The sequence below is a fragment of the Cydia splendana genome, chromosome 22, assembly GCF_910591565.1.
Source record: "Cydia splendana chromosome 22, ilCydSple1.2, whole genome shotgun sequence".
NCBI lineage: Eukaryota > Metazoa > Arthropoda > Insecta > Lepidoptera > Tortricidae > Cydia > Cydia splendana.
In genome coordinates this window covers 6,926,757-6,948,204 of record NC_085981.1, presented here as the reverse complement: position 1 = coordinate 6,948,204, position 21,448 = coordinate 6,926,757, and the positions used below count along the sequence as shown (strand labels likewise).

The 21,448-nt window shown below is 38.0% G+C and overlaps 2 protein-coding genes across 3 annotated transcripts in view; one reads left to right on the top strand and one right to left on the bottom strand.

Annotated features, from left to right (window-relative positions):
- Positions 1-3,830: 3,830 nt before the first annotated feature.
- The window catches only part of LOC134801505 (DNA-directed RNA polymerases I, II, and III subunit RPABC5), a 104,616-nt gene continuing 86,998 nt past the window's right edge, over positions 3,831-21,448 (bottom strand). Inside the window, exons 1-3 of one of the 2 annotated variants that reach the window (XM_063774115.1) lie at positions 4,979-5,089; positions 4,709-4,811; positions 3,831-3,964 (exon numbers count right to left, since the gene is read on the bottom strand). In XM_063774115.1, the coding sequence (XP_063630185.1) occupies positions 3,856-3,964; positions 4,709-4,803 (204 nt within the window). In that variant the 5' untranslated portion in view covers positions 4,804-4,811; positions 4,979-5,089 and the 3' untranslated portion in view covers positions 3,831-3,855. Of the gene's footprint in view, positions 3,965-4,708; positions 4,812-4,978; positions 5,090-21,448 lie in introns of those variants that run through there. The other variant, XM_063774117.1, reaches the window with a different exon arrangement.
- LOC134801514 (polyamine-transporting ATPase 13A3-like) overlaps positions 5,933-21,448 on the top strand; it is a 30,361-nt gene continuing 14,845 nt past the window's right edge. The window contains exons 1-8 of the mRNA XM_063774125.1: positions 5,933-6,376; positions 8,516-8,683; positions 9,161-9,231; positions 13,519-13,622; positions 16,443-16,605; positions 17,281-17,485; positions 18,176-18,362; positions 18,749-18,884. Of these exons, the coding sequence (XP_063630195.1) occupies positions 6,254-6,376; positions 8,516-8,683; positions 9,161-9,231; positions 13,519-13,622; positions 16,443-16,605; positions 17,281-17,485; positions 18,176-18,362; positions 18,749-18,884 (1,157 nt within the window). The 5' untranslated portion in view covers positions 5,933-6,253. The remainder of the gene's footprint in view (positions 6,377-8,515; positions 8,684-9,160; positions 9,232-13,518; positions 13,623-16,442; positions 16,606-17,280; positions 17,486-18,175; positions 18,363-18,748; positions 18,885-21,448) is intronic.

Genomic DNA, 21,448 nt, shown 5'->3' with positions numbered 1-21,448 from the left:
TAGCTTCACAGGTGCCTCGGTCAGGCCGGAAGCGTAACTAAATCAACTAAACCAACTAAATAAGTACATCAATTATTAATTAAATGAAACTGAATAGCCAGTTGCAGAAACTATTTGACACACCAATTAAAGTAACTGAGTAATCCTAAGTATTCACCGTCAAATGTTAACGAACGAACGAAGACTGCTGCCAGTGCTGCTTATACCTTGGACAGCTAGAAGAACAAACGCCTCCATTCTCAAAGAGCTCTATATCGCCACTCATCTCTTCCCAACATGCCATGCGTGAGCCCTTAGATTCTTCGGACATATTATCCAACGCATGATGTGAAAGAAACACATGAATTAAAGCCGAATGAATGGTAAACGTGCTCGAGTTGGAGCATGTGTGAGATGGTCGAACGCTATGAAGAGGTCGGCTTGCAGCAGTCTGCACCGTGCAGTCCATACGGCTTATGACCGCACGAAATGGAGACAGATTACATGTGGTCGCGAGCCTCAGCAATGAGAAAACGAGAAAGAAGATACGTCTCAGTAAGCCTGGTGGTTGTACGACAAGAAAACCATTAAAAATAAGCCATAGCAGTCCACTATAGTCTAGCAAATGTCTAGGATATGTGGAGTTCTGTTTTGTTAAAGTACGTCATTGTTAATAGGATAAGCCAAGGAAAGCTTGAGAAAACGGAGAGTTCCAGATCGGATCGAAGGTCATTGGGACCAGGTAACCTCTTAACTAGGGAAAATAAGTTATTATACCTATCCTATATACATTTAAAAACTCTATTTTACTCACAGCATATTCAAACTATACGTAGTTAACTGATCAGTAACCTGCATTGATAAAATTTTCAAGAAAAACAACAAATTTATGATTTTTCTTAAGAAAACCGAAAGTCAAGGTCACGCCGATTTCACGCCGAAAACACGCCGCCGCCGCCGATTTTTTGGCAAACGCCGCCGCCGATCATTTTTTAATCGGCGCACACGTCTAGTCAGTACTTGGATGGGTGACCGTTTTTATAGATAATGGTACGGAACCCTTCGTTTGCGAGTCCGACTCGCACTTGGCTGGTTTTTTAGTGCCCGTAAGGCCAGTCCATACCACCTAACGAACGCCAAACGAACCTAAAACAAAATAAGTTAAACAGCCTTGGAAACCTAAAAAACGATTACCATTACGAATATCCACCAAGAAGCAGTAGGTACCTGATGACATTTAGGTACCTATAAAACGGATGTTAGAACTATTTTAAGTGTCCTGATTTTGCTACGAATCCCGAAATAAACTACCTACCCACATTTTGGACTCCGTTAGGTTACAAAGATAATGCCACAAAAAGTAAGTAAAACATAAGGCCGCACAATCGACCATTATAGACAAATCTTTTGCCGACTGTACTTACCATAATTTTGCAATGTCACTGGAACTAAATGCACATGCCAATTTTCTTAGATTGTTTTATCGCACGTACAGCCAGCCACAAATTAACTATAACGACAGTTTTCCTGTCACACGTAAAGCGCGTATGCAAAATTGAATCTTGTTCGGATAGTAATAAGCTCCATAATGAAAGCTCAATCTATACCTATCAGATATTTCACATAGTTATCTATTATTAGACCCATCATATAGTAGGATATTAGCAAAGAGAATAAAGTCTATAGAGACGGATTGTCAAAGTAAATTATGTAGCCACTGTAAATTTACTGCCATCTTTCGACAGAACATGAAACTGTTAGAACGCCATTTGACTTTGATCCTTATTCTTTCAGTGATATGTGTTAACTTATTAAATATTAATATTCACGCCATCTACTCGACTATAGGCCAAAGGTATGGTTCCATGTTTTCGAGCGATGGCGCCACAACCTTCAGCCTATGCTCGAGTAGATGGAGTGAATATTAATATTTAAAAAGTTAACACATATCAGTTAAAGAATAAGGATCAAAATCAAATGGCGTTCAAACAGGTTTAATCTTCTGTCGAAAGATGGCAGTTTATGAACTGTAGCTACATAATTTAACATGACAGTAACTCTCTTCTTCAAATCCTCTTTGATATTAGCAAGCACGTTTGAGTCCCAGAGACCTATGATCTTTTTTCTAGTTCCCATCATCCATCATTACTGTGGGACCCCATGATATATGATTCTCGTGGCTCACTTAGCGATTTCGTCGCGTCGCTACAAGTACATGCGGCCATACCAATTTTGGTGTCTTGGTGTCTAGCAGTAGTAGTTACCGCGTACCGCTACGGAACGGACGCCTGCTCGGTGCTCGTGCTGCTTACGCCACCTTGCGGTCTTATCGGCCGTAATAGTCGCATTCTGTTAGAGAGTGAACTTTCTTTACCTAGTACTATACTGGGTCAAGCAGATCTTGTCAGTAGAAAAAGGCGGCAAATTTGAAAAATGTAGGCGCGAAAGGATATCGTCCCATAGAAAATTTGAATTTCGCGCCTTTTTCTACTGACAAGATTTGCTTGACAATCTATATTATTTATTCTGTGTTTATACACACAAAAACAGATTATCTTATGGACTATAGATAGCCCGGATCACAGAACATTAAAGAGGTTAGAACGGCTATCGCGCGCAGTTAGTATCGGAACCGGTGTAGCCGCTCGTTCCTCTCCACATTTCCACATTTCTCGCGCAACGGTAGTAAAAACTTGTGTGCCTGGTGAATGGATACGCCTCCTTAAGACAGATTTGATGTCTGGCTTCTTAATCCGAACGTTATTGTGGCGCAAAAGGCTAAGAAGGTTTCATACTATTTATTACTTCAGGAGCTACTAACACATACAGGTTGCTCCAAAGTAAAAAAATCGTAATTTGTTAATTTCATCGTAACCGCTACACCGATTGTTATGATACTTTCTATACTGGTTCTAAATACCCTAATGCATATGTACATTTCGGCTTTGTCCAATGGCTAGGGACACCCTGTATACCCTAATTAATGTGAATATATACTGACCCAAAATGCCATAAAGTAGCAGAAAATAATTTCGTATCATAATTTGGCTCTTATTTCTGGTGTCTGTAAGAAAATGGAGGCAAATTTAGTATGCATGAAAAACCTATAATTTGGGTTCTTGACTGTAGTTGTAGTTACAACTACAAGTCCATACAGTTTATCATCATATCATCATTCATTACCATAACCACTTCAAAGACATATCCACTTTTATTTTGCTAAAACCATTGTATAGGCGTTGATTAATTTGCACGAGTAATCCACATAATTAAATAAAACACACACAGCTATCTCTTATCTTACTTTATTATCATACATGTTTATATGCAGCATGTTGTATACCCATACAAGTTTAACAATGCTATTACCTTTCTCATGAGTCATGCACGTTTCACATTAAATCTAGGTGATAATTAACCTGATGACGTCACTAAAATGTTAAGGGTCTCCTTTAGGAAATAACTACTTGTTTCTTAAGACATAATCAAAATTGAATTTTCTATGGTCTCAGGCGGAAAAAAGTCAGACACTGTAGGCATCCCCTTAGGCCCAGCACTGAGCACTATCAAACACAACTAACTACTCTTGAAAAGAGAGATGCCAAGATATTTTGCTTAAGGCTCCGTCACACAGGCGCGTTTTGCGGGCGGCGCGTGAGCGGGGCGCGCCGCTTTTACATATAAAACGCTCACGCCGCGCTCACACCCCGCCCGGAAAACGCCCCTGTGTGACGGAACATTTAAACTGCAAGAGATTAGAATATACCTAAAAATATTCTAACAAATCATGGGTTAACAAAGGAATGAATTTAGTTTAGTAAATAGAAGTAAATCAAAATTTTAAATTACAATTTTATAACCTATTTTATATTTTACTTATTTTTCTAATGGTGCATAGTTGAGAAGTTTCTCAATCAGATCCACGTGTCCGAGCAGCATGCGGCGGCAGCAGTACCGCTTCAGGCCGAGGGCATCCAGGGCATCACTGAAATAAATTAAATCTTGGTTTATACTTCTTAACTTGCAAGTCCTGTTTTCTATATATATTCGTACTTTACATACACGCTTATTATAAATGATAATAAACCCAAATACTATAAGATAGGCTACTTTTATATGAATAAAATTAAAAACTATATTTTGCACTTTTAATCATCTTCAAAATTATGCTTTTCAATTTGTCAGGATCTTTGTTTCATTCGTGTTCCCTGATTTGTCAAAAATGGCTGGGCAGCTTGACAAAAAACTGGACAAGTGCGAGCCGTACTCGCCCACCGATGGTTCCGTACTTTTTAGTATTTGTTGTTATAGCAGCAACAGAAATACATCATCTCTGAAAACTTTAATTGTCTGGCCATCACGGTTCTTGAGATACAGCCTGGTGACAGACAGACGGACAGTGGAGTCTTAGTAATAGGGTCCCGTTTTTACCTTTGGGTACGGAACCCTAAAAATATAATTTTCAAGATCCTAGAGAAATTGAGATATTTATCTATGTAGTGTAGTAGTGCAACTATCGGTTAAGATGGTGGTAGACATGTAGAGTCGAGCCATGTTAAGTTTTCATGCCAAGTGCTAAGTCAAATATGGAGCTTATAGAGATATGTATGCATTCTTACTGCCAAGTTTGAGCAAAGTTAGTGTGATGAGAGTCTAGCATTGAAATAAAATATGGCAGGATTCTGGAGGATGGCATGAGGACATCTTACTATATACACACACTACTCACCCCTCAGTGTACTCAGCTTGTAGAAGCCCGAGGTAGGCCTCCCATTTGTTGCCAATGACCTTTCCACAAGTGAAACAACGGACTGGGATGATCATTTTGATTTCTGTAATTAATTAAACTAAATTTATGTATTTATATAGCTTAAACCTGTTAGTCGTTTGTTCGAGAACAAATTCACAACACTGTTTGGAGGTTATGTATTGTATTGGCCGAGATATAAGTAACGACTATACAGTAATGCCAGAAGAGATGCATAAGGAAATTACTTACGTATACAATTATTTTACTTTACGTGAATTTTATTGCCCAAATAAAGCCCTTGTTCACATAAAATACACCGCATGAGCACAAAACAACGCTACACTACGCTACGCAGTCGCTGTCACGCTGTGACACTGTGACACTGACAGTGACATGGACTGACAGCGTCAAATAGGATTGTTTGAGTTTCTGTTAAAAACGTGCCAACTTATTAAATAAATTAACCAAACATAAAAAAAAAAATATATAGATTACTGACTTTCAAATAATTTAAATGTATTAATTTCTGTATCATTTGTTTCAGATAAAATTATAACAACATGACTGTAAGCATGGAACAATATTTAACTACCGATGACAGGCAAATGGTAAGTTTTAGTTTGTTTTTTGTGTACTTAATATTGACTTATCAAATATCAAATAAATATCAAATATCTTTATTTTGCATAAAATATGAATAAGAATGAATATGAATATGTATGAATTTAATAATAAGAAGTACTACTTTTTGCCAGTTTTTGCTAACTACACTCAACAGAATAGCATACCAGCGTTTTAAGATATGACTGGATCAGTGACAGTGACAATAGAAACTGTAGGGCTACCGCCAATACCGAAAATCGTCAATTGCGGGCATTTTTCTCTGTCACTCTAATTACGCTTTCATTGGAGTAAAAGAGTAAGATCCCCGCAATTTGCGAATTTCGGTTTTCGCGGTAGCCCCTCTGACATTGACATTTGCAAATCTTTACCATCCATCCATAATCATAATTCATAGAACAGTAGATTACAGAAATCATACGATATCACAGCTGTTTAGTTGCAAATAACACAATCGTGTAACAATATAATTTATTTATTATAACTGAGAATAAAAATTGATTGTGAAGTGTTTAATTACATGGTTGTAACCAGAGCCTAACCATTCCTTCAAAGTATCGCAGCAAAAATAACTTTTATTTTTGTTACAAGGACTGTTCATTGTTTACGAAATCGTTTACGTACATTACCTAATACCAATCAATATCAGTACAGCATCGTATTTGATAACTTGCAGTAAATTCCACAGAAGAACTGCATTAAAATGTATCTTTTAACAGAAAGTATTGTTCATTACTTAGTAGTCGTTAAATGTGTTCATTGTACTCCCCCTAAGCGCCCATAATGTGTCGCTGGGGCGTCAGAGTCAGTTGCCGCGCAAACAGGATAAGGGCAAGACTGAAATGATAAACACATAAAAATAATTGATCTCTTTTTGGGCATTTATTATAAAGGTACTTAAATATGGAGTCTGAAGATGACATTCGGCCTCTGATTGAGGGGGAAGTTTTAGAGAACGCTACATCTCGAGATCTTTATTTAGAATTGAATACTCAGAAAATTCATACAGATCCAGAATTTGAACAGGTAATACTTTTATTTTTTAATTTATTTTACCCTTAAATTAACACTTTGAGTCAGCTTCTTAAAGAAAATCACTGTTGTCTCCTGAAGACGTTTTGGCCTGCCTTAGTGTTCTATTAATTTGTTTTTAATTTTGTTACAAAATTATATTATACCTATGTTATTGTAAAACTTAATTGATATGCTTAACATCCTTAGAAGGTAAGTTCTGTTAATTTTGAAATTAGTATGTTTTATTTAACTGAATATTAGAATCCAGATATTCAGTACGGAGAAGAAAGCTTATAATTTATGATTTTAGAAATAATGATAATCATATATTTCTACTTTCTTCACTACATTGTCTAATTTACTTTTTTCCCCATTATTTTTTCAAGCAAATATTTTCTCACATAAAATATGCATATTCTAAATTGATAACAAAATAATATATTACAAATTACTTAATCATCTGATCCTGCTAAAATGAACTTGCATTTAACTTTAATTCTGATGCATAAATATTTATTAATAAAAAAAAGTACATAACAGCAAGTCCACAACTCCCTATGTTCATAAGTTAATTAAGTATTGCAAAATGGGTAACTGTTGAATCAAATTGTTTCATGATTACCATCTACAAATGTACACAGTATGGCAATAAATCATTCTTATTCTTATTCAGTCTGCCAACTGTCTTCCTACCAATAAACAATGAGCCTTTGAAATAAAGGGATTCCCTGAGCCACTGTGTAATCACTGTGCTCAGATAGCCATTTGATTAGATTAGATTAGATTAGATTAATTTATTTCTTATTGAAAATTACATGATATTTAACAATGTCATAAATGTCATAATATTTCCAAATAACATGAATTCACAAAAAGATCGTCAGATTGTAAACAATAATATTAATACATTAAAATAATTAAAAAATAAGTAAAAAATATAAAACAATCATAATAAAAATTAAAAGTACCTATATTAATATTAAATGTCAAAAAGTTACCTATGTATGTCAAAATAAAGCGGTCAAAATGTATATAATGCTAGGGCACCCTAGTTAATATAATGTCATAATAACTAATAATATTGCAAAGTCAAATTAAATAAAATTCCAAACAAACAGCTAAAAACAATAAAATATAACAATGTCAGATTAAATTATAATAGAAAAATATTTACATTTTAATCGCGTTTCATGTCAGTGTATTCTTTAACAGAATACAGCGATTTTGTGATTAACATTTCTTTGAGTCGGCGTCCAAAAATATCAATGGAGGTTTCATTTCTGAGACTAGCGGGTAGGCGTTCATAGAATTGCGCAACAATTTGCTATCACTAAGGCTCGTTATGTAGCTTATCTCATGTTACAATTTAATTCTGCTGAATGTTGAATGGACCGTTGTATTTCTTATCAAGTGACCACTGGATATACTTAATTTGGACTTTTATATGATTTCAAGCTAACATGTTCATTCACATTATAACAATTATGAAAAAAATAATGTAAGTAAATAAATTAAAAACAAATATATGTATGAATTTGTGCTGAAATATTGTAAAACATAAAATAAATACACTGTAAATACCTCTTTGTGTCATATATTATTTAAAGATATCAGAAGAAAAATTTTGTTTATTGTTATTTTTTGTCTTCCTAAAGCCGACCACTGACTAACAGTCCGCCGGACGATATCGGCCGGTCAGTTGTTCGGAGCTGTCAAATTTTTGTTCTAACTGACAGGCCGATATCGTCCGGCGGCCTGTCGGCCTGTCAGTTAGAACAAAAATTTGACAGCTCCGAACAACTGACCGGCCGATATCGTCCGGCGGACTGTTAGTCAGTGGTCGGCTTAACAATAAACAATTATGGATAAACATTATCCATTTTGTGTTCCATATTTTGGAAAACAGCAGATATTAACTTAATCTCCAAATATTTTAAATTTGAAAGTTGTGGTACATTATTCAATACAATGGAAAAAAAAATTAACTCTTATTTCTCTAAAATGGACTGTCATTGATTTTCCCTTACGTTTTCTTTGGAATTATTGTTCTTCTTTCTTAAAAAATAAACAATCATATATTCATTCATTTATTCCTTCATTTTAACAAGTACCTAAATAAAAGTTAGAACACAAAAACCGTGTTGTCACCAGGTAGTATACGGGTACCGGAGGAGCAGATGGCGGACCAACCTGGTGCATTTCTTCTCGGTGCTGTTCTGCGGGATTCCAGCGTTATTGTTCCATTGGTGTCCCACCTGGTACCTTTACGCGACCTGCACGAGGGCTTGCTTCCAGCTTGCGGACCAAGTTTTAGTGGTGGTAAGCATATCAACTTTTTTTAGAGGTTGAAGAAAATGGTCGGCAATTTCATAAGCAAGATTTGTTACACTATTATTTTTACTGGATCTGACAGCTGGAGGGATCTGACAGCTATTCATCGGTGGAGGTCAGAGTGACAGGCCAGCTACACCATTTTCCAGGGCTAGCTCTTAGTCTAATTCCTACTGCTTTGCTGTTCCACGTGTCTTTTTCTTCTTTTTACCGTTCTAAGTGATATTGGTTCAGATACTTTCTTTGGTGACCATTTTATTAGTAAATATTCTATTGGACACCATTTAGGTGTTGAACTACTAGCCTCATATCGCAAACATTATTTGAACTAGAATGTTTGATATTTATAAATTAATATTCGTAAGGCGAGCCGCAGCAAACTAGGTCGCGCAAATTTACTTACCTATACATTAAATGTTTATAAATATTGTATTGTTGTAAATATTGGTTTGACTGTGTTTCCAGGAAACATACCAGAAGAAATGCAAGACATACTACATACACAAAATTATAGAGAAGACAATAGCAGACACAAGGTAAGATAAACTATTAATAAGCATACCCTGGGGTCTTGCGTGCAGGAATGATTATGATATAATAAAGAAATAAATAATAAATAAATAGCTTCCGCTTTTATAGCTGGATCTAAAACCGCGGAGCATGCTAATAAGTTTTGCCCAGATCTTCTGTTTTTGTTTTATTCTTGTAGAGAAACGATGTAACAAGTTAATCATTAAATAATCATATGATACAGAAATAGTAGGTACCTACACATTATTTCTTATTTTGCTGCAACTTGTCCTTTTGTGAGTACCTAATGAATAAGTAACTTTGCACGCATATCGCAACAACCATAACAACTGCAAATTCTAACCGATGTCTGACTCACAGTAGGTAAACAATATAAAAACTGCCTGCTGCCGTTTATTACCGTGAATCAGATAGGTACATACTTACACCATTTAGTAACTGGAGACGGCTTCGCTGTCATTTTCTGTACAAAACAGTCTGCCGATTTTTGAGGGGGAGGGGCACGTCCAATGTATGGCTATTTCTACATGATTTGTACGTAACGTACAAATAGCTATGTCAGATAAACTTCAGTCCATAGAAAAGTTTGCACATCAATTGTGCAAGGTTTTCGGCAGAGGGGTAAGCTCTTACAGGCGACTTGTAGCAGGCGAATTTTGCTCGCGTTTATCGACAAGGTAGGTACCCAAGTAACAATTTGTGGTACTATAGTGGTCAATAGAACGTTTCCTAAATACCACCTAAGGTCCTATAAAAGACCTAAGAAGGTTGTATAAAGCCGAAATGGCGTATCTTTAGTGCCATTCAGTGATATAGTAGACCTGTAGCAGTGTCAGCCGTGACGTTTTAGGTCTATAAAAGTGATGTAATGCATAACTCTTGTGCTAATTTGTTGTCAGAAACGCCATTATAGTGTTAATTTATACTATAGTAGCATTTGAGATTCCATTATAGTGCTTGTTTTATACTATAGTAGTATTTGAAATTCTATTATAGTGCTTTTTTATACTATTGTAGAATTCATAGTTCCTTTACTACTTGTTGTGTGTTTACTTCACAAAAACGGTACTAAGTAAAATGGTGATAAATAAAGACGTTATATTAATATGCGCCATTTAGATGTCGAATAATTCGGTCTTTAGTGCAAAAAGTATATGGGACGGAAGTTTTACCGTTAGAATAGTATTAGGTTAATGAGGAATTTTAAATGCCCCCTCGATTTATTTATGTTTTTAATAAAATAATTTAATAAAATATTATGATATTCACCATAGTTACTACTATACAGCCAAGAAGTAAATCCGACGCTTTTATAGGCTAACTATAGAACTTAGGAGGAAATATTCACCGCCATCATGATTAAAATTAGGGTTCCAAAAGAATTTTGCTGTGACCCAGTTGCACCTACAAACTCTTTAGAAAGATATAGGATTTTTTTTAAATTTAGATGTAGTCATTACTGTTGTTTCCTTTTTCAATGAGATTGGTAAAAAAAATGTGCTAGTAATGGATGTCGATAAATATCTAAACCGTCACGATTATATGCTTGTATTAAATCATTGATGATAAATATCACCTACAATCACTAATAGCACTGGGGTCTTTTTTATCAATTCATTAAAATATAAAAATATTTTGTACGGAACCACATTATGTGGCTTAGGCCTGAACTTATATAAGCAAGATATAAGTAGCCATTACAGATCAAATTGATCATTTACAAGTAGTCGTTTTCTACCTTTATGTATCTAACTCGGTTTATAAAAGACATAAAAACTCAGCTATAACGCTGTTGTCTTTTAAAAGAAAAAACAAAACCACTATACAACAGTTTTGTGATATAAAAGAGTCATTGTGACGTTTACAGCGATGAGATATAATAGGGATTTTAAAACTACTAAAGCGCTTTTTAACGCTATAAATATGTCCCAAAAACGCTACTATAGAGCAAAACAGTTCTATAATAGTGTTCATATGACTACTAAAGTATTATGTACTATAGCAGTGATCTCTAAAGCCACTATATCCTATAATCGTTGTATAGTTGGGTTTTTGTCACTGTTTAAACACAAAACTATAGCGGCTTGCAGGGAACCTTAATAGCGCAAACTACTAAAGTATTATGTACTATAGCAGTGATCTCTAAAGCCACTATATCCTAAAATCGTTGTATAGTTGGGTTTTTCTCACTGTTAAAACACAAAACTATAGCGGCTTGCAGGGAACCTTAATAGCGCAAACTACTAAAGTATTATGTACTATAGCAGTCATCTCTAAAGCCACTATATCCTAAAATCGTTGTATAGTTGGGTTTTTGTCACTATTAAAACACAAAACTATAGCGGCTTGGCAGGGAACCTTAATAGCGCAAATTAGTTGCATAAAAGTGATTCCAAATACTATTATACAGTAATATTGCTCTATAGTGATTATATTTGAACCTGTTATAGTACACGCCTGTAACGGCTCTATAAAATGATGATGTAAACCTTTACATCAATTGCTTATAGAATATATTAGCTGTATAAGCCTATAGAGCAAAAAGGTGTTGCCAAGCGCTTTTATACGACAGGTGGTCATCTCTGAAACCTTAATACGACGTCTATACAAGCTTTTAGCGATAAAAACTAAAATTATAGGACTAAAATGTTACTTGGGTACCGTAAAACGGGGTGAATAGACACGATTTTAAACTTCAAGGACGATTTTCGCCAATAATTCAAATGATAAAAGTATACATTTTGATACCATTTTTTGAGTCTTGGTTAGTTCTTCAATTTTGCATTTGTGAAATAAATTTTTACCGACCCAATTCAGAGAAAATCTAAGAAAACTACCTGTTTTCTCCATATCCTTAAAACGGGGTCGATAGACACAAGAAAGGGGTGAATAGAAATATTGAGTTTTATTTGTTATGGGCATCGAATTTGGTTATTATTATGTTGATACTCTATTGGAAAATGGTATATATATGTGTTAAACAGCTATTTGACATAAAATCATTTTTTCGTGTCTTTTAACCCCCAAGGCGTGTCTCTACACCCCTTTGTGGTATCTAATTACCCCCTATGGCGTAACTAATCACCCCATATGCGTGTCTACTGACCCCTTTATCACGTAAAATAGCTTGTTATTAGTTTTTTGCAAAAAAAATGCTTTATTATAGAGAAAATTTGTGATATTATTTATTATTTAGGTACTACAGATACTATATTACCAGGTTAGCTAACTTTTACTTCGTTAATGTCAAAACGTTTACCGCTAGAACAAAGTTCAGACGGGCTTCATTTCCTACCTCGGCGAGACCTTCTTCTTCTTCTTCTTTTATTAGGGGCTATATAAGGCTCCAAAGCCTATGTATCACTGCGACCATTCCTGATCTATTGTGATCGCCACCTATTACAACTCTCGATCCAACCCTGCAACTTCGAATAGCTGCAGGATCCTTTTGGTCTCGAGAGACTTTACCTCCTCCGGGCGTAATATGTGTCCGCCCAAGATTAGGTCACGAGTACGCATTAGGCAAGGGCACTCTGTGAGGATGTGCAAGGGCGTCTCCTCCGCCTCCATGCAGAGTCTGCACCGCCCTATGTCACGTTTCCCCATGGTGCGCATGTGCTTATTTAGGCCGCAATGCCCGGTAAGCACCCTTACCAAGTTGCGCAGTTGGTTCCTAGACAGCGCTAAGGCGTTCGAGGGCGAGACCTTACTTTAGAGTCAAAAAAATCTAATTTTTAGGCAGTTTGATTAAGTTCTTTGGGTATCAATGTAGAGAATAAATAGTCTACTATATACGCATTCCAAAAAATCTAATTTTAGAAATGTACGTTTTTAAATATAACAACTTGAAAGAAAAAGTTCAAAATTTCTCTATTCACCCCGCGATTTCTGTTGACCCCGTTTTACGGTACATATTATAGCTACTGTTGTTGTTATGCCGTCGGAAATTTTCCAAAATTACGAATTTACCACAAGGAAAAAGTTTTGTAAACTTCTAATGCTTGTATGGGAATCCAAATATTCCATTTACAAAATGAAAGTTTCCTTTGTTTCCTGTGAAATTTTCCTGAAATTTCCGAGAACTTTCGAAGGTTTTGGAAACTTTCTGCAACTTGGATTGGATGGATCGTATCCCGCAGTTTCAGAAAATATCGAATGCTTTGTCATGTCTTTGTTGCCGTGATAAGTAAATGATTTTATCTACTCGTATTAGTCAACCTTAAGATTATTTATTGTTTAATGTTTTGTTTCATAGCGATAATATTAAAGCAGGTATTCTGTACTTTTAACAGCGGATTGCTGAACGAAGGTTTCGCCGATGAGGCCGGCGAGAAGATACCGCACAAGGTTGGGGACCTGTACACGCCGCTCCACCTGGATGATGGCACCACACTCAGTAAGTAAACTTATATGAGTTATATGTTATGTGCTGTTGCTTGATATGTTTTAGACGTACCAAATACTAAGTTATGTGAATTGTTTGAAAGTCCTGAAAGTTCTCTTGATCGTAATCAGTAATCATTTATTGCTTCCATAGGTACATTAGGTGTTACATTTGCATATTGGAGAGCTATGAAACCCTGTAAGGGCACTGCAAATTACAATTATTCATTTAACTAACTAATAATAGTACTTAACATATTCTTTATCTAAATATATGTTGCACTCAAAAGTGTGAACTGGTCAAAAGAACTTTTAACCGACAAAAACAGGCAAAACTGCTTTTGACTGAGCATGTTGGTCAAAAGTAGTTTTACCTGAAAATCATACCTATTTCTGGCAGCAGTTTCGTTTTTAGGGCGTAGCAAAAAAAAAACCCTAACCTACCTATCTCTGGGAACAGTTTCGTTTTTTGGGAGTAGCAAAAAAAAAAAACCGTAACCTACCTATTTCTGGCAGTACTTTTGACTGATAGTAACAGTCACAATTACTATTAACTAGTGATGTACCGACTATTGATTTGGCCGACTAGCCGACTAATCGGCGCTCGAATGGCCGATTAGTCGGCCGACTAGTCGGCTAGTCGGCCAAATCATTAGTTTCGTATAAGTTCAGGTGAAAAACAATAGTTTTGCTCATTTGGTTACGCTATTCATTATATTAGCTTGGCTAAAAGGTGTTCTCTACAGGTTCAAAGACCTATCACAAGAATCCTCGTTAAATTTCTGTCTTTCTTTTATTTTTCGATCCTGAGCAGACCGTCAGTACAGCTTGTAGGAGGTATTTCCAAGGCTCTATTTCCCTTACGTAGTCGCCAGTTAAAAAGCTATCCCCTGTGGTCAGCGTCTTTACGAGCAACGTGCCCTGTCTAAGTCTCTGACAATTTTGCAATAACATTAATAGTTTCCCATGGCTCCACCATTAAAAAAACTGAATAATAATAAAATTATTTAACTATCGAACTTGCATATGAAATTACATGAGAATCAGTTGAGATCGACCTGTAGAGGAAAACACCAGCCCACCAACATACGATAACGATCAAACGGTCAATTACCTTCTTCCTCGCGTTATCCCGGCATTTTGCCACGGCTCATGGGAGCCTGGGGTTCGCTTAACAACTAATCCCAAGAATTGACGAAGGCACTAGTTTTTACGAATGCGACTGCCATCTGACCTTTCAACCCAGAGGGGAAACTAAGCCTTATTGGGATTAGTCCGGTTTCCTCACGATGTTTTCCTTCACCGAAAAGCAACTGGTAAATATCAATGATATTTCGTACATAAGTTCCGAAAAACTCATTGGTACGAGCCGGGGTTTGAACCCGCGACCTCCGGATTGAAAGTCGCACGCTCTTACCGCTAGGCATTAAAAACTTACCTAGTAAAAAAAGCGTACTATACATTAAATGATTTTTTTAACGAAAATATGGATGAATAACTGGCACAGAGAAGAGATAAATTTGTAAAAAAGGTTACAAGAGAGACCATTGTAAATCATACATTATGGAATTGGCTTAAGCCTATGATGCATGTTATTTCATAAGTTAGTGTTAAGTATATTGCTATACCCTTACAGGGTTCATGTGGAACTGTACTAGTAGTTTTTAAGAACTGTATACTAATATGAGTGCAATAAACAATTCTGATTCTGATTCTGATTCTGATAGGCCACCAGCGCTTCAAACGGTCAATTACCTATATGAATAAAAGTTTTCGTATGCATCCTGAATAGGCATTTTAGTAAAATAGACATAAAACATATGGTAAATATTGACTGTTCATTTTTCTTTTTCTGTTTTTCTTTCACTAATAAAGTGCCGACTAATCGGCCATTTTTGCCGACTAGTCGCCGACTAATCGCCGACTAGAAATGTGGCCGGATAGTCGGCTTTCCCGACTAGTCGGCGACTAGTCGGTACATCCCTACTATTAACTAATGATTTTCAGGTAAAACTACTTTTGACCAACATGCTCAGTCAAAAGCAGTTTTGCCTGTTTTTGTCGGTTAAAAGTTCTTTTGACCAGTTCACACTTTTGACTGCGACATATATATATAGTAATTTTACATATACCTAGTTAAATATGAGATCTTGTAATTTGTTTAATCTAATACCTTTAAACGAGCAATTCTTGTTTATTTATATATATATTTCGGGGATCTCGGAAACGGCTCCAATGATTTCGATGAAATTTGCTTTAGGTATGGGGGTTTTCGTGGGCGATAAATCGATCTAGCTAGGTCTTATCTCTAGGAAAACGTGCATTTTTGAGTTTTTATATGTTTTCCGAGCAAAGCAAAGGTCTCCCAGATATTATAATTTAACTCTCAAAAAAATATTCGTCATATCAAAAAATGTCACGCATACACAATATGCGCGCGATTTGATTCACTTGATTGGCATTGCCAGATTGCCATAAATCCTGGTATGCAATGTTTTCATAGGTATGACTTGTATGGGCGTTTTGCATCGCACTTACAATCAAAGAATTAGTCAACGTTAATAAGCTATCATCCCATAGAGAACTGTCAAACTATTCATACCAGCATAGAAGGAACTAATATGTTGTTGACACAACTGTTTGGTGCAACTGGCCCTAATTACATCAGAGTGCGTAGCCAAGATCGTTCGCCCGGCGAACGATACGGTAGTCTCTCTCTCGTTATCACTCTTCCTAATTAGTGCGACAGAGACATTGGCGTTTCGTTCGCTACGGAGCGTAAGCGATTGGCATTTTGGCTAAGCACCCAGTACAGTTTTACGTTTATTTCCAGACGTGGACAGCTACCGCTACTTCAAGCACAAAAAACAGTTTCTTGTATGGGACGGGTCGCGAGCGCAATGGGCTCTACTGACGGGAGTAGAGAGCGGTGCCACATGCGCGCAGCTGCACGCCATGGGAGCTGTATCGCCTGGTGCCGAGAAACGAGCGAGAATGTAAGTATCATCTATGTACATCGTTTTTAGGGTTCCGTATCAAAAGGGTAAAAACGGGTCCCTATTACTAAGACTTCGCTGTCCGTCTGTCTGTCTGTCACCAGGCTGTATCTCATGAACCGTGATAGCTAGGCTGTTGAAATTTTCACAGATGATGTATTTCTGTTGCCGCTATAACAACAAATACCAAAAACAACAAAATAAATATCTAAGTGGGGCTCCCATACAACAAATGTGATTTTTTTGCCGTTTTTTGCGTAATGGTACGGAACCCTACGTGCGCGCGTGCGACTCGCACTTGGCCGGTTTTTTGTTATTCAACTTTCGGCCCGCTGCGCTAAACGAAGTTGCCGCTTTCCGTCTCCGTCGGGCGGAAAAATAGTATACACACCTCGACCAGTAAATAAGAAGGCCTCAGATCACATGCAATTATCGGCCGAGGCGAAGCCGAGGTCGACAAACATTTCTTACTTTACTGCCCTAGGTATGGATTGTGTGAAAGAGGATATGAGAAAGAACGGAGTGAGTGCTGAGGTGACGAAGAGAGAGAAGAATAGAAGAGAAAAATATGTTGTGCCGACCCCACATAACGTGGGATAAGGGCAGGGAGAAGAAGACTGCCCTAGGTATGTAACTATGTAATATTCTATTTAATATATTACTTTTTTGTTACAGGTTAAACATCTACGGTCTGAACGAGATCAAAGTCCCAGTCCAAAGCATCATGACGCTCATTCTGCTAGAAGTGGTGAACCCTTTCTACGTGTTCCAACTGTTCACTATAGCCGTGTGGCTGGCCGAGCCGTACTATTATTACTGCGGGGCCGTGGTGTTAATGTCTACGTTCGGTGTGGCCACGTCTGTCATACAGACCAAGAAGGTAATTGAGGGTTAAAGATAGACGCTCATCTTTCAAGAAGTGGTGCACCTTTTCTACGTGTTCCAACTGTTCACTATAGCCGTGTGGCTGGCCGAGCCGTACTATTATTACTGCGGGGCCGTGGTGTTAATGTCTACGTTCGGTGTGGCCACGTCTGTCATACAGACCAAGAAGGTAATTGAGGGTTAAAGATAGACGCTCATCTTTCAAGAAGTGGTGAACCCTTTCTACGTGTTTTCAATATTTATTTCAGAAAACTTGTCGACTTAAAACTTGTGAAAGTTCGGGATAGGCCCGTGAAATGCGCCTCTAATGGATAAGGCCGAAAACCATCCATCGATCCATCCAATTTATCTCGTTTTATGCTCAAATAGCACTTGTAATAGACAGATTGGGTAGGAGTCAATCGAACATTCATTTTTTAGAGTGTCAAAACATACTTTAATTTTAACTTATCCTACGATAACAACGTACAGATTTAGTGTATAATTATTTCCCATCGTATTTTCACGGAAACGTACGAAACTGTCTTGCTATTTCAGTCAGTCTCGATACAAAAAAGTACTAAGGTTGACTGAAGCAGCATGACAAATGCGAACGTTTCCGAGAAAATACGATGGAATGATACATTACATGTACTCTTTGATTGGCTCAAACTTTAGTTTTCTAACTTTTCTATCTCACTTTTAGAACCAGGAAAGCCTCCGCGCCACGGTGGAAGCGCACGCATCTGTACAGTTACTCGACGGACGGGACGTGGACTCCCGTGCCGTAGCCCCGGGCGACGTCATCACGCTGCCGCCGCACGGCTGCGTCATGCTGAGCGACTGCGTACTCCTAGCCGGCTCCGCTATCGTCAACGAGAGCATGCTCACGGGTGAATCCAATTACATATGTGTATAACCACAATACCTAACTTTCCAGAATTCTCAGGGCTTTATCCCGGTTCCTTTTTGGGTACACTATTCCTAATTAAATAGTTACCTATTATGAAAACGACTACTATTAACCGACCTCTAGGAAGACTGTAAAGCTCTGGTTTCCTAGGATAGCAGTGCCATCATATAGCGGCCGTGTTCATACAAAATACTACTAATCCTTATTTAGCCGTATTATTTTGTATGTAAACGGCCGCTATATGACGGCACCGCTATCCTAGGAAAACCGAGCATAAGTATCCCATTTTTCCCTTCCCTTGCAAGGTCAAATGATTATCGCTTTCATAAAGAAGCGCTATCGGTTCTAACCATAATTATTTTCCAGGTGAATCTGTCCCTGTGACCAAAACGGCGTTATTGCGAGTGGACAAGCCATTCCATTTCAAGGAGCACGCGTCCAGTGTCCTTTTCTGTGGTACACGCGTCATTCAGACCAGATATTACAACAATGAGCCCGTTAGGTAAGCATAAATAAATAATAATAAATAAATATTATAGGACATTTTGACACAAACAGGGTACTTTCCTACAGCTGCGTTCGTGGCCCACCAAAATGGACTCGCCGGAAGACCAGCGCCGACTCTCGGGTCAGCATTATAAATAAATAAATAAATAAATAAAAATCATTTATTTCAGACTAAAGGTCCATACATTGTTAGTGAACATTAAAACCTTATTACTAGTGTTAGTATAACATAAAAATAGACTAAAGTAAAACTAAAAACTAAACAATAACTGCATGCAGTCTCTGCCAACGGCTGAGCATGGGGCCGTTTTCGCGCTCCATAAACACGCTCAGAATGCTGTTGGGGCTGCCGCGCAGGCGACGCATCAGTGAAGCGCACCTCTTGCGCATTATCGCCGCAAAGCTGTCAATTTGTGCCTCGGCAAACATACCAGAGGCACTACAAAATCGCGGCAACCCCATCAACACCCGGAACGCGTTATTATATTGCACACGTAGGCCGTTGTATGCCTTCTGCGTATAGTTGGTCCACAGGCTGCATGTGTAGAATGACTGACAGTACGCTTTGAAAAGTGTAGTCTTTACTTGTACAGTACATTTCGCGAACCTGCGGGCCAACATGTTGCATCGGACAGCCAACGACCTACGCTCTCGCTCAATATCTATGTCATCACTCAGGTCGTCAGTGACCCAGTGACCCAGGTACTTGAACTTAGTGACAAAGTTTAAAGGGACATCGTAGAGTGCCACTAGCGGTACCGTCGGATAACTTTTTTTACCGGCTTTAAAAATCATCACTTCGCTCTTTTTGACATTATACCTGAGTCCATGGGCCACAGCATAGGACTCGCATATTTTTATCAACCTTCTCATCGAGTCGATTGAAGGGCCGAGCAGCACCATGTCATCAGCGTAACTATAATTGTTGGCAGCGACTCCGTCAATGTGACATCCGGCATAGGTACTGCTCAGCTCCTCGATGAGTTGGTTGACATACAAATTGAACAGTTTTGGGGAAGACAGCCCACCCTGTCTCACCCCACACATCAAATTATAGTTACTCGAGACTGTGTTACCCCATCTTACAAAATTATTTTGATGTAAATACCAATATTTAAACAGAGCTATCACTTCCCTAGGTACACTTGTTTCATTTCGTAACTTGGCCCATAATATATCATATGATACAAGGTCGAATGCCTTTGATAAATCCAGGAACACACCATAAACCGGTGTATTCCTACTAGTGTAGTACTGGACGGTATTCTTGAGGGCCAGGATAGCACTCTCTGTGGACAGCCCACGCCGAAAGCCAAATTGGGCGTCATTTAATTTGATATGCTGATCTAACTGGGCATCAAGTAGACCGTCCAGTACCTTGGCAATGGTGGTAGCCAAGGATATCGGCCTATAGTTAGACAGATCAGAGGCATCACCCGTCTTATTTTTGACGATTGGGACTACAACAGTCTGCATTAGTTCATCGGGCAGATAACAATGGTTCAGACAGAGTGTAAAAAACATGGCAAGTACTCTGGGCAGATGTTTTCCAGCGTGCTTCAGGTGCTCAACGCTGAGTCCATCATGCCCCGGCGATTTACCTCGGACCATATTATTAATCACTGATGACACTTGTTTAGCGGTGAATGTGACACTCAGCTCGGGGGGGAAGTCTTCAGCGTTGAACTCCTGTGACGCTGGACCCAGTGGCGATTCGACCTTGAAATGACTCTTAAATAAATTTGCTATTTCGGACGAATCAGTCACACCCGCGACGCTCACAGGAAGCCCAGACCTATGGTTGAGTTTGTTTGTGGATTTCCAAAACTTTCCAAAGTTTTTATCAAAATGGTGCTGAGCAATCATATCCATTTTAATCTGTTGTTCGTTGTTCTGACACCACTTTAACTTTGATTTGAAATATCGTCTGGATTCACACATCTCCTCATAAATACGGCCGGCAGCAGGCTTGCCGTGCAATACCCAGGTTTGAAAGCAAAGCCTAGCCCTCCCATGAGCCCCCCGGACATGCTTGTTCCAGCCCGTAATATTCCTACCCCGTCTTACCACCTTAGTATTATAACTATTCATTGATGCCTCACTTAATGTGCCTATAATAATTCTGTACATATTTTTTAAAATTGTTTTATGACTGCTGTTCATGCACATTTTATGTGCACATGCACTTAACTCTGGAGGAAAATCGATTTCCCGCAGCTTACAATCACACATTTTACTGAACTGTCTAATTTGAGCCTCATCACGCTCTCCCCATATAACCTTATTGTTAGCAGGAATATGATTTACAATCTTAGGTTTTATTATGGTAAGATTACATTCCACAAGGAGAGGGTAATGGTCTGACCAGTATGTATCGAATAACACTGACACGCCGTGCACTGTTTGACGCGCAGCGCTGGTGGCTAGACAGTGGTCCAGCCACCGCTGACACCCGTGCGCGTCACTCACGAATGTGTATGTACTCGGCGCCAGCCTTTCAATATCTAAACACGACCAGGACTGTTCTTCACAAAAATTCATAAGTTCTGTGGCAAAAAG